At 39.7% G+C, this 13,906-nt stretch overlaps 1 protein-coding gene across 6 annotated transcripts in view; it reads right to left on the bottom strand.

Annotated features, from left to right (window-relative positions):
- Positions 1-70: 70 nt before the first annotated feature.
- phf21ab (PHD finger protein 21Ab) overlaps positions 71-13,906 on the bottom strand; it is a 70,696-nt gene continuing 56,860 nt past the window's right edge. For 4 of the 6 annotated variants that reach the window (XM_029758388.1, XM_029758386.1, XM_029758385.1 and 1 more), the window contains 4 exons: positions 7,225-7,380; positions 6,730-6,805; positions 6,455-6,558; positions 71-5,544 (listed from right to left, as the gene is read on the bottom strand). In XM_029758388.1, the coding sequence (XP_029614248.1) occupies positions 4,810-5,544; positions 6,455-6,558; positions 6,730-6,805; positions 7,225-7,380 (1,071 nt within the window). In that variant the 3' untranslated portion in view covers positions 71-4,809. The remainder of the gene's footprint in view (positions 5,545-6,454; positions 6,559-6,729; positions 6,806-7,224; positions 7,381-13,906) is intronic. The other 2 variants (XM_029758390.1, XM_029758389.1) reach the window with 1 other exon arrangement.

Here is a 13,906-nt window from a genome sequence, read left to right as displayed (position 1 = left end):
TAGATGGACTATTCCCTCTCCCACAAGCCGCTAGATCTAGCCCCCACAAACACACCAATGACAAGGCAGGTTGCTTTTGACAATTTATTAACAAAATGATAAAATAAATAAATACAAATTGATCAAATGCTCCTAATATCAACTTCTTCCCATGTTCCCTACAGTATTTTCTAAACACTGCATACAAATTATTCATCACAGAATTGGCTCAATACAGGAGAGGTAAGAAACCCAACGGACCACTCAATGTCAGGCGAACAAACAAAAAAATATCTGTAACAGAAGAGAAGTCAAATACACACTTTTAAAATTATGAAAAAATACAAACAATTTTTTACAAATATTCAGTTGTGTAATTAACAATTTACACATAATTCAGCACACCAGGTGAACCTTTGTTTATTTGTATCGCTACAATGCATCATCTTTCACCAAATGGAAGCTTCTTTTTTTGACACTTTTTTGCACTGTTAAAAAAGAAACTCCTCCAATTGAATTTACAGTGGATGAGGTAAGAAGCTCAAGGTGTCACAACAGGGAAGTCACAACATATGAATGATGAGTATTATGGATGATGAAATGTACCAACAATACTAGAAGGCCACGATCATGACTTGGTATATCATAAGAACAAAAAATCCAGACTATATTAAAAAAGCCATTGACAGAATATAATGCACTTGTGAGAATGTACAAGTGAGCTACTCTACAGGATCGTTCTGTGAAGTTTCACTCTGGAATGAACGGGAAATGTAATTTTATGCATAAAAGAAACTTTCACTTTTCAACCCTCTAGCCCAACGTGTCTCCGCTGCTAACTACTTTTTCCTTCACATCCGTGAACATACACGCTGTACTGAAGCAGAAATTAACATAGCCTCACTATGAACTGATATGTATCAAATGCATAATGGCTTCCAAATATAAATGTACATTTGCAATATTCTTTGGGTATATTGGTTTAAGAGCTCGAGTACTTTAACTGAATGTATTTTTTTCGTCTTTTTTTTTTTTTTTTTTTTTTTTTTTTTTTACACGACAATGCACTCAACAATTTTAGACAAGACCATTTTAGACCACTTCCAACTATCCCCACCCCATGTCCCGAACAATAACATTCAGCATGGTGCATTAGCGAAGGCAAACATTTTATAGAAAATGGTCCTTGAGAAGAATGAGCCAAAAGACACTGCACTTTCATTACATCTTATATGATGTTTTTTCCTCAATTACAGACTTCACAGTTCATGGCATTAAAATCCTCTGCCATTAGAGAATTCCAAATATAACACACTATTGCCAGAGATGCCACATCAAATGGTGTTTAAAAAAACTTCAATTTTCTTCTTTTGAGATGTCTACTGTGTATACTATAGTTATGGCATGTTGCCAGAATGTAAAATGAAAAGTGAATAATTTCACAACCATTAGAAAATAAACAGAAGGTTAATGCATATTAAAAAAGTTTGACAAACATTTGTATAAAAAAAAAAAACTTGCATAAGAAGGCATGCTTTCTGTTGGACTGATTGGAAAGATGGTGCTAAGGGGGTTTAAGAAGTTTATCCAATCAGGGTGCTGTTTTTCTTTGAACGCGCACAGGCCAAGGCTCAATTCATATGACCTGATTTGATGAAACTTACTGCATGACAAATACAAAAGAATGGGTGAGAAAAGAAAAAGCTGCACAAGGAGGGAACAAAAAGAGGACTAGTAATGATCACTGGCACTGTACTTACCGAGTTTTAATGCTGACTAGACTAGAATGCTTCTGTAGAATCTCAACAATGGGGAGGTAAATTCAGGGTAAGAAGATATCGGGATTATTTCTATTTCATATTATATACACACACATCATATCTTTTGGGGTGGACGGGACCGTATAAAAATAATACTGGGTGGGAATTCAACCAAAAGTGCATCACAACAAAACATACCATTCTAACAGTCACACATGTTCCATTTCTTATACAAGAGCTTGTGAATAATCCTCCATAAATATTGTACCAGTGCCTGTGACACTTGAACAAACTACTGAGTGGTGTACATTATGAACAAACCACAGATTTGCCCATGTTTTACAGGAATTACCCATTACAGATATTTCAAAATGAATTGAATTCACCTTAAGAGATAAAAAAAAAAAGAATAATACATTTAAGGCAGCTGCTATACAGACTACATGTGGGAAAAAAAACTTAAAAGTCCAAAGTTTTCTAAGATTTTTTTTCATTATGCAGATTCAAATTGTGCTCTATAATTCAGATGCATATGTTTGCTGAAGATTCAGAATTTTGTGGGCGGATATGATATCACATGGGGATAACATAGGACAAGAGCCAGACCAGTGTGTTTGTGTGTAGTAAGGTAATAATACAAGCCACAGTGCAAGTCAAGAGACAAAATATGCTGTTGGAAGAAAGACACTCGAGGTACCTAAAAAGGGGAAAGGTCAAGTTTCTCTGTAACATAAGTTCAGGCTTAACAAAGACAAAAACATATGAATGTGAAGTGGATGTCTGAATACTTTGTTCTATTCAAGGGAAACAGTATGAAAAATGTTTGACATCCAGCCAATCTATGCAGTGTTTCCTTGGTGAAGATATATCCGTAAGAGTACTGTGTGAGACTCAGAAGGCAAAGAATCCCTTCATTCAATCTATGAGAAAGTACAAGACAAGAAAGTATAGCCATTGCAGTTGATTGCATCTCTTGGTCAAACTCTTCCATTAAGATGTGTTTAAAAAACTGCATTTTGATTGACTCAACATTTATAAATCTTTTTCTTTTAACATGGCTAAGAAAGAAAAATTGCAATGTTGAAAAAAAATTTGGTCTCTTGAATGTAGAATTTCTGGAATTTAATGTCCATGTTTTCAAAACAGAAAACATTCTCCAAAGACATGTCGATTGGTCATGGATTGAAGTCAACATGATATGTATGTTGCCGTCTGTGCACTCTGCAATGCGCAACAGTATAGCATAAAAATAATAATATTAATTTCAATTGAGACCTGACACATGCTCTAATAATATATATCACCAGTCTCCTGAATGGTCCTAACCTCAAAAGTTGCTGAACAATTCATGGACAACTTGGTCGAAAACAAGTGGGGAAAAAACTGGGTACTGGCCCCACAAATTATAAAACATTGGACAGATATGTTGATGGCGCATTAAAAAACAAATACCAGTGGAAGCACAAATCTATTGAGTATTTAGGGATAGATTCATTGGTCAGTTCTGTTATCCAAGCATGTTTCATGGGTAGGAAAGCAAGACAATTTCTGCTGCACAAGGCCTCAGTCTCACCCTCAAAGATAAGTTGGGTAATACAAAAATATTGGCAAGTTGGGGATAAATTACATGACAACGAACAAAATGCATACTGTTATGTTCTATATGTAACATACAAAAAAGCTTTTCAGCACACATTTGTTATGCAGAAGCTTGTGCTTTAATCTCAGGATTTGTGTTTTTTTCCTTACCACCACCAAAATGGGCTGCAACACACTCCATTTTCCAGGAAATAAATATATTTTGATGAGATTGTTGAATAAGCACTCATGCTTATTTACCAGGTATTGCCAATTGCTGAGATGGTATTGAATATTACATTTTTTCCTTGATCTTTCCATACAGTTAGTGGACATGTCCCTGCTATATTTGGATACAATAGCATTTTGGCAGTTCAGAATTAAACAAAAACATACATTTCATAATATGCAAAGGTCACCTCTTTTAAAAGATAATTACTTGCATAAACTATGCAAGTTAAACACATTTAATAACAAACAACTGTTTTATGAAACAGAAATGCACTTATTTTTTAAGACTAGGAAGACCTGAATATCTTTTCCTATAAAAGAAGAAACACACCCCAGATAGATATTTTTGTGTGTTTGTTTTTGACATTGCAACATTATTGCAATTTAACATTTAGTGCTCACAGTTGACACTGACTCACGAATGAAACTCAAATCACTGCACTGGACCTACACCATTTGAAAACTTTAAGCTACCATGTGTGATCTGACTCCACTGTCTCTTGAGATGACCGTCTTTGTTACCTGGGTCTTCCTCAGCAAGGCCCTGGTCAGCAAGCTCTATAAGCAGTCTGCCTCATACTTCAAAAGCACGTGGACGTTGCTTTTTTTTGCCTGAGGTGTTGTGTAAATGGGTCAATAGTTATTGGTCATGTAAGGTTGAGAATGGGGAAAAGGGAGGAAGGTAATGGGATAACTGAAGGCTCTCTTGTTTTACATGTTTGATTTTCAATGACGCTCAACTGGCGCCTCAATGTTTCCCACTTAAATACTGATGCTTTAGAATTTTTCAAAGCCCTGTCCTCAGCTGTTTTGCCAATCTTTTGGTTTGATGTTTCTCTCAGTTAATGCCAGAGAAACACATTCTCGGTGCAGCAGTCTTTGGACATCTCTAACCTGCCTCCCCAGGAACATGACAACCTAAAAAAAAAACAACCCCCACAAGAGTTCTGAGGGCAGCTGTTGCAGGCACACAATGGTGTGATGTTATAAATTATCTTACTTTTAGCATTACTACTATTCTTTCTATCCTTAATTGGCATGACACTGGTACACAAACCACCCTTTCACCCATGCTTGGGGTATAATAGCCTACAGCCTCCAAAAGCAATCTCAGACTCGGGCTGTAGATTTACTATTGACACAGTCTGACAATACATTGAAAACAAGTAACATTTATATAGATTGGCAACGTCGGGCACCTTTCAAAGCTGAAAGCAAAAGTCATTTTTTAATGTGGGGGTGGGGTCGATCTAAGAGAGCGTTACTCTTTATTGTCCAAACTGTCGAGAAGAGCTGGCAAAGATTTCTGGGAAGGTTCTGAGGTTTTGCTGTTGTTGGTGCTGCTGCCATCATCGTTTGTGTTCTCTTCCTGTTCCTCTTCTACCACCTGCTCTGTGTTGTTAGTGGTGGTGACCTTGTTCTCAGGGTTGGTGTTTGTGTTGCTAGTACAGCTCTGGTCAGTACACACAAGGTCAGTGGTGCCATTGGTCGTGACCCCAGTAGAGTCCTCTGCACTGACCACTGCTGTGGCTTTCGTCTCGGCCTCAGTCACTTCCTCAGCGGTGTTGACCTCAGCCGCGGGTTCAACACGGCTGTCCACTGTAGCCACGGTGCTGACCCCGGCAACAGGCTCAGCGCTAACTCCTGCTACCGTCTTGGTGGTAACATCAGCTACAATCTCCTCCTTTCCTTCTTCAACATCGCTGCTGTCCTGTGCTGTGACCTTGGCCTTCACCCCATACACAGACTGGATATTGACTTCTGCTACAGCCTCTGTGTTGACTGTGTCCACAGCATTTTCAGTAGGGACAATTGCATCCTTGGCCCTCGTGATGTTCTTTGTAACATCTTCTGTGATGGCACCTGTACCTTCGGTCTCCATGGTTTGACTGAAACTGAAAGCCTGAATGAGGCGGACCAGGTGTTTGACCTTCTCCAACGAAACTTGCATTTCTTTCTGTCGAGACAGGATGATGTTTTTGGTCTCCATGCATTTCTATTTAGAGGGGAGGAAACAGGGTTAAATAATAATAAATTAACACACTTAAATTAATCCAATAGTCACTTAAAAACAGTTTCAAAATACTCTATATTGAGACCATTATTTTACGTCACTGCACCTTATCTGGTGTCAAATGGATTCTTCATTGCTTACAGAAATATTTTGCTGTCAGATTAAGATTCCCCAAAACTAGTCATAGCTGCATCTTTTATTATGTTTGTTCCTGACAGACCCACATTCGCTTGCTAGCAAGCAAGATAGCAAGCTAGCTTAGTCTCCATCGTGGCCAATGACTGAACTCTAACTATAGCACTACTAGTGCGGTTATTATAAATGCGAAGTTTTTAGAAATCAGCTACAGTATTAGGATAGCTAATTAAACGGCAAACTGTAGGACTTTAGCCAATTAGCTAGCATTTGGCTATGTAGCTAGAAAACTTTGCTAACAGTGTGCAATTTTTTTTAATGCAGTTCTATTTAAATGTAATTTAACGTCAGCCATCAGTATCTCTGGGCATTATCTGTTTTTCTTTTTAAGCCAAGAGAGCATCAGACAGGGATGCAAACTGCTTAGGGCCAAAAAAGGTGACAAATGTTTTTTTTGCATGGAAACACGTGAAAAATCGGTGTTAACTGCAAACAAATGTGCCTAATTTTAGAGTGGGGTTGTCACAATACCAACATTTTACTATCGATTTCATAACAGGTCAAGTATCCCAATACCAAGTAGCATCGCGATACCACAGGGTCGAGTATGCATCTCTGATCAGAGCAATAGGGGTAGTTACGTGAAATATCTAGCTGACACTATTATTCAAGATCTGAGCCACTTCCATCTATTCCAGTACGGCCATCTGGAAACAACTCGCTTACAAAGGCCAACTGCTGTTACTATGGAGCTTACCGTTATAGAGTTGCTGAGTTGTTTGACTCCTTGTTCCAACTGCTCCCGCTCCAGTTTCAGCTCAGCACTCCACTTAATTAGCTTTTGTTTCTCCTCTTCTTTAGCTGTTAGGAAACAGAAACAACACATAGACAACACTGAGATTTAAAAGGCAATTTGGTTGTTTGAGATGCCAGTGACAGAACTGTTCCATATACTACAGCTTCAGCTGAATGTAGCCCAACCACACATTTCATGTTTGTCGAGGCACAATGTCTTTGGTGTGCTATTCCTACCTTCTTTATAGGCGATGTAGGAATGAACAATAGCCAATGTTCCCGGCCATTGAATTGCATCTTCTTTTTTCAATATCTGGAGAGAAGAGCACAGCTTTGTTGTATTGTGATTGTGAAGTCACGACATTACCTAGACATGGAAGAGAACATTTCTCTGGTCACCCTCTGGTGATGTCACGATGGACAAACAAACAAAATCAGATGGGAGTGTAAGATGCCATCATCCACTAACAAAATGAATGGGAAAGAATTACATAAAACAATATTGAATTATGTTGAAGCAGTTCCTTCTTGAACAGCCATATCTTAATGTTGTCGTTTAGGAAAAAGGCCTAGCTGATGACAGCCTAAGGGGAAGATCACATTTCTGGATAACCTGTGGACAATTCTGTGGCAATTGCCCACTTTGAAAAGGCAACCAATTTTTCAGATCTAGACCACTGAACCGCAGGGCCATGCCCCCCCCCTGATCAGTAGGTCGGGTGCTGCGTTTACCTGGTCTTGACATTTGGGACAGATCCACATGCCTTTAGGAATGGTTTTCAGGGGTGGGTCCAGGCAGTCCAGGTGATAGACACGTGAGCATGTGTCACACATGAGCAACTGGCCACTGCGTCTGCACACAGTGCAGAAATCCTCATGGATGTCTCCCTGTCAGGAAGAATTGCACCAATCAGTTTCACTGCCCGTCTAGGCCTGACCAATCAGGTGTGCAGAGGCAGGGCAGAGGGGAGGGGCCATGTTTGTTGATTTCAGGATTATCGAATTATATTAGGGTCTTTGTGGCGTTTAAAGAAAACACTTAAAAAGTGGCTGAAGACGGCTTGTGGCATGGAGAAGAGTCACATTTATTCTAGTATCAAAATGGACTAAAAAGTGTTAGATAATTTTGGTAATAAATTCAGTCTCGGAGATTTGCGAGATAATTAGAAAAAAAGGGTATATCAAGGAATTAATGGTATGTAACAGTTTTCGCAACTACACCAGTCGGAGAGGAGTGTGAACTACTGTAAACTAACTGTTACTGCTTCTACGGTGAGTGCCGAGTAGATAGAAGCTTGCCAGCTCAATAAAGTGTCAAATGCGCACTGGTCACAAACTGTTACGTGAAGTGTGGTGTTGGGTGTTGTGACAAACAATGGATGCTATGCCCAAACATAAAGCAAGTGCCGTGCTAGGAACATTCAACTGTGGTAACGTTAACATTACAGCCCTTTAGCGAAGCCTGCGAAATCTGGTGGGTTATATTTGCTTTTTGCAAAGGGTATTCCTCAAGCTCTGTCAATGAATTTTTTTCAGAGACACAAAAACAAACATAGCAGGTTACAAAGTAACGCTTCGAAGCTACGTTTTGATGCATGGGTTGTCACATGTCAGGGACCGGTTCCTATTCACGTTTCGCCACCCCCAGCTAACTAGCTGTGAGAACACTTGACATCATTCACTGAGGGTTAGTGATATCAGGAAATCTTGGGATGTCCCCACGCTAAATCCCTACCCTAACCATAAGCATATATTGGCTTTCAGGGTTGACACAATTGCGGAGCCGCCAGAGGCGAAAACCGAGCTTGGCACGCCGATGCAACGCACCTCCCAAAATGTTTAACAATGTGCAGGGCTCCGCATAGACATGGTTGGTTGACGTAAGTGGGTGTGGTACATCCTGTATAACACACAAACTCACTTCCTTGACAACAAACATGGAGAACTTTGACAAAAGGCTATCAGAACAAGATCACAAATAAAAAATATCTTCATGAAACTTTGTGTAGGGATTTCAAGACATGAAAATTTGTTTGAACTCCTGGAGAGAGAGAGAGATTGGGGAGGTAACAGGGATAGACACGGTAAAGAGGTCAATGGAATGCAGACAGTGGGGAGAATAGAAGGACGCTGGATTGGCGCATATTGAACAAATCTGATCTAACAAAGTGGATATTTGTCAAATACGTATGGTAACAGGCTAACAATGTGGTTACTAAAATCCAATTTGGATATACAGTTGAAGTAGGAACTTTACATACACATTAGCCAAATACACAATTCCTGACATTTAATCCTAGTAAAAATTCTGTTTTAGGTCAGTTAGGATCACCAATTTATTTTAAGAATGTGAAACGTCAGAATAATAGTAGAGAGAATGATTTATTTCAGCTTTTATTTCTTTCATCACATTCCCAGAGGGTCAGAAGATTACATCCACTCAATTAGTATTCGGTAGCATTGCCTTTAAATTGTTTAACTTGGGTCAAACGTTTCAGTTAGCCTTCCACAAGTTTCCCACAATAAGTTGGGTGAATTTTGGCCCATTCCTCCTGACAGAGCTGGTGTAACTGAGTCAGGTTTGTAGGCCTCCTTGCTCGCACACGCTTTTTCAGTTCTGCCCACAAATGTTCTATAGGATTGAGGTCAGGGCTTTGATATGGCCACTCCAACACCTTGACTTTGTTGTCCTTAAGCCATTTTGCCACAACTTTGGAAGTATGCTTGTGGTCATTGTCCATTTGGAAGACACATTTGCGACCAAGCTTTAACTTCCTGACTGATGTCTTGAGATGTTGCTTCAATATATCCACATAATTGACCTTCCTCATGATGTCATCTATTTTGTGAAGTGCACCAGTCCCTCCTGCAGCAAAGCACCCCCACAACATGATGCTGCCCCCCTGTGCTTGTGTTCTTCGGCTTGCAAGCCTCCCCCGTTTTCCTCCAAACATAACGATGGTCAATATGGCCTAACAGTTCTATTTCGGTTTCATTAGACCAGAGGACATTTCTCCAAAAAGTACAATCTTTGTCCCCATGTGCAGTTGCAAACCGTAGTCTGGCTTTTTTATGGCGGTTTTGGAAGCAGTGGCTTCTTCCTTGCTGAGCGGCCTTTCAGGTTATGACGATAGGGGACTCTTTTTACTGTGGATATAGATATTTTTGTATCCGTTTCCTCCAGCATCTTCACAAGGTCCTTTGCTGTGGTTCTGGGATTGATTTGCACTTTTCGCACCAATGTACGTTCATCTCTAGGAGACAGAATGCGTCTCCTTCCTGAGTGGTATGACGGCTGCGTGGTCCCATGGTGTTTGTACTTGCATACTATTGTTTGTACAGATGAACGTGGTACCTTCAGGCGTTTGGAAATTGCTCCTAAGGATGAACCAGACTTGTGGAGGTGTACAATTTTTTTCCCTGAGGTCTTGGCTGATTTCTTTTGATTTTCTCATGACGTCAAGCAAAGAGGCACTTAGTTTGAAGGTAGGCCTTGAAATACATCCACAGGTACACCTCCAATTGACTCAAATGATGTCAATTAGCCTATCAGAAGCTTCTAAAGCCATGACATCATTTTCTGGAATTTTCCAAGCTTTTTAAAGGCACTGTCAACTTAGTGTATGTAAACTTCTGACCCACTGGAATTGTGATACAGTGATTTATAATTGAAATAATCTGTCTGTAAACAATTGTTGGAAAAATGACGTGTGTCATGCACAAAGTACAGTGGGGGAAAAAAGTTTTTGATCCCCTGCTGATTTTGTATGTTTGCCCACTGACAAAGAAATGATCAGTCTAGAATTTTAATGTTAGGTTTATTTGAACAGTGAGACAGAATAACAACAAAAATAGAGAAAAATGAGGGAAATAAGTATTTGACCCCTTCTCAATCAGAAAGATTTCTGGCTCCTTGGTGTCTTTTATACAGGTAACAAACTGAGATTGGGAGCACACTCTTAAAGGGAGTGCTCCTAACCGCAGCTTGTTACCTGTATAAAAGACACCTGTCCACAGAAGCAATCAATCAATCAGATTCCAAACTCTCCACCATGGCCAAGACCAAAGAGGTCTCCAAAGATGTCAGGGACAAGATTGTAGACCTACACAAGGCTGGAATGGGCTACAAGACCATCGCCAAGCAGCTTGGTGAGAAGGTGACAACATTTGGTGCGAGTATTTGCAAATGGAAGAAACAAAAAAAGAACTGTCCAATCTCCCTTGGCCTGGGGCTCCATGGAAGATCTCACCTCGTGGAGTTGCAATGATCATGAAAACGGTGAGGAATCAGCCCGGAACTACGTGGAAGGATCTTGTCAATGATCTCAAGGCAGCTGGGACCATAGTCATCAAGAAAACAGTTGGTAACACTACGCCGTGAAGGACTGAAATCCTGCAGCGCCCGCAAGGTCCCCTTGCTCAAGAATACATATACATGCCCATCTGAAGTTGGCCAATGAACATCTGAATGATTCAGAGGACAACTGGTGAAAGTGTTGTGGTCAGATGAGACCAAAATGGAGCTCTTTGGCATCAACTCAACTCGCCGTGTTTGGAAGAGGGATGCTGCCTATGACCCCAAGAACACCATCTCCACCGTCCAACATGGAGGGGGAAACATTATGCTTTGGGGGTGTTTTTCTGCTAAGGGGACAGGACAACTTCACCACATCATTTGACGGGGCCATGTACTGTCAAATCTTGGGTGAGAACCTTCTTCCCTCAGCCAGGGCATTGAAAATGGGTCGTGGATGGGTATTCCAGCATGACAATGACCCAAAACACACGGCCAAGGCAACAAAGGAGTGGCTCAAGAAGTAGCACATTAAAGTCCTGGAGTGGCCTAGCCAGTCTCCAGACCTTAATCCTATAGAAAATCTGTGGAGGGAGTCAAATATTTAACATCAAATATTTATTTCCCTCATTAAAATGCAAATCATTTTATAACATTTTTGACATGCGTTTTTCCGGATTTTTTTGTTGTTATTCTGTCTCTCACTGTTCATATAAACCTACCATTCAAATTATAGACTGATCATTTCTTTGTAAGTGGGCAAACGTACAAAATCAGCAGGGGATCAAATACTTCTTCCCCCCACTGTAGATGTCCTAACCGACTTGCCAAAACTATAATTTGTTAACAAGAAATTTGTGGATTGATTGAAAAACTAGTTTTAATGACTCCAACCTAGGTGTATGTAAACTTCCGACAACTGTATTTGTCTGTTTTTGCTGCATAACATTTAGAAGTTGTCCCTTTTCAGGTTTAGAAAAAGGGACCGCTAAATGCTAACTCCCATTCGTATAAGCTGGTAGCATAGCTAGCATACATAAATCAGTGGTAGTTTAACTGTAATGCAGTTGATTGATGATAACATGAACATGTATTGGGGTTGACATCCATACAAGCAATTATACTCAGATTTTTTACCTCAACATAGTGTGAAATAGACATATAAACAATAGCCTAAATGTAAGATAGTTTTGCTGGGGTGCAATGAGGCAGCTCAGTCTTCAGAGCCTAGGCAATTGTTTTGCCGGAATCATTGTAGTTTATACTCCTTTCAATAGAGTAACAGTCTTTCCATGAAATAAATCTCATCTTTTGGGTGCACATGCATTTCATGTGGTGCTTCCATTAATGTTCTTTCATCAAACTTAAGAAATCAGTTTTCTGAGTATCGTTGTAGGGCTGTTTTACATACATATACAGTACAAGTCAAAAGTTTGCACACACCTACTCATTCAAGGGTTTTCTATATTAGTACTATTGTCTACAACACAGAATAATAGTGAAGACATCAAAACTATGAAATAACACATGGAACCATGCAGGAAACAAATAAGTGTTAAACAAATCAAAATATATGTTATATTTTATATCCTTCAGATTAGCCACCCTTTGCCTTGATGACAGCTTTGCACACTCTTGGCATTCTCTCAGCCAGCTTCATGAGGTATGTTTTTCCAACAGTCTTGAAGGAGTTCCCACATACGCTGAGCACTTATTGGCTGCTTTTCCTTCACTCTCCGGTCCAAATCATCCCAAACCATCTCAATAGGGTCGATGTCGGGTGTTTGTGGAGGCCAGGTCATCTGATGCAGCACTCCATCACTCTCCTTGGTCAGATATCCCTTACACAATGTGTGTTTTGGGTCATTATCCTGTTGAAAAACAAATGATGGTATGGCGTATCGCTGCAGAACACTGTGGTAGCCATGCTGGTTAAGTCTGCCATGAATTCTAAATTAAAATCACTGACAGTGTCACAAGCAAATCTCCCCCACACCACCTCCTCCATGCTCCACGGTGGGACCCACACATGCGGAGGTCATCCGTTCACCTACTCTGCGTCTCAAAGACACAGCGTTTGGAACCAAAAATCTCACATTTGGACTCATCAGACCAAAGAACATTTCCACCGGTCTAATGTCCATTGCTTGTGTTTCTTGGCCCAAGCGAGTCTCTTCTTCTTGGTGTCTTTTAGTAGTGGTTTCTTTGCAGCAATTCAACCATGAAGGCCTGATTCACAGTCTCCTCTGAACAGTTGATGTTGAGATGCGTCTGTTACACAAACTCTGAAGCATTTATTTGGGCTGCAATCTGAGGTGCAGTGAAATTATTCTCTACAGCAGAGGCAACTCTGGGTCTTCCTTTCCTCATGAGGGCCAGTCTCATCATAACGCTTGATGTTTTTTGCAACTGCACTTGAAGAAATGTTCCGCATTGACTGACCTTCAGGTCTGAAAGTAGTGATGGACTGTCATTTATCTTTGCTTATTTGAGCTGTTCTTGCCATAATGTGGACTTGGTCTGACCAAATAGGGTTATCTTCTGTATACCACCCCTACCTTCTCACAACACAATTGTTTGGCTGGAACGCATTAAAAAGGAAAGAAATTCCACAAATTAACTTTTAACAAGGCACACCTGTTAATTGAAATGCATTCCAGGTAACTCTCTCATTAAGCTGGTTGAATGCCAATAGTGTACAAAGTTGTCATAAAGGCAAAGGGTTGCTACTTTGTAGAATCTCAAATATATTTTGATTTGTTTATCAATTTTTTGGTTACTACATTATTCCATATGTGGTATTTAATAGTTTTGAATTCTTCACTATTATTCTACAAATGTAGAAAATAGTAAAAATGAAGAAAAACCCTTGAATGAGTAGGTGTGTCAACTTTTGACTGGTACTCTCTGTGTGTGTGTGTGTGTGTATGTATATATATATATATATATATATATATATATATATATATATATATATATATATATATATATATATATATATATAAATGGAAACCCAATTTATCAACCCATGGAGGTCTGGATTTGGAGTCACACTCAAAATGAAAGTGGAAAACCACACTACAGGCTGATCCAACTTTGATGTAATGTCCTTAAAACAAG

The sequence above is a fragment of the Salmo trutta genome, chromosome 7 (assembly GCF_901001165.1).
Source record: "Salmo trutta chromosome 7, fSalTru1.1, whole genome shotgun sequence".
Lineage (NCBI taxonomy): Eukaryota > Metazoa > Chordata > Actinopteri > Salmoniformes > Salmonidae > Salmo > Salmo trutta.
This window is presented reverse-complemented; position numbering and strand designations above follow the sequence as displayed.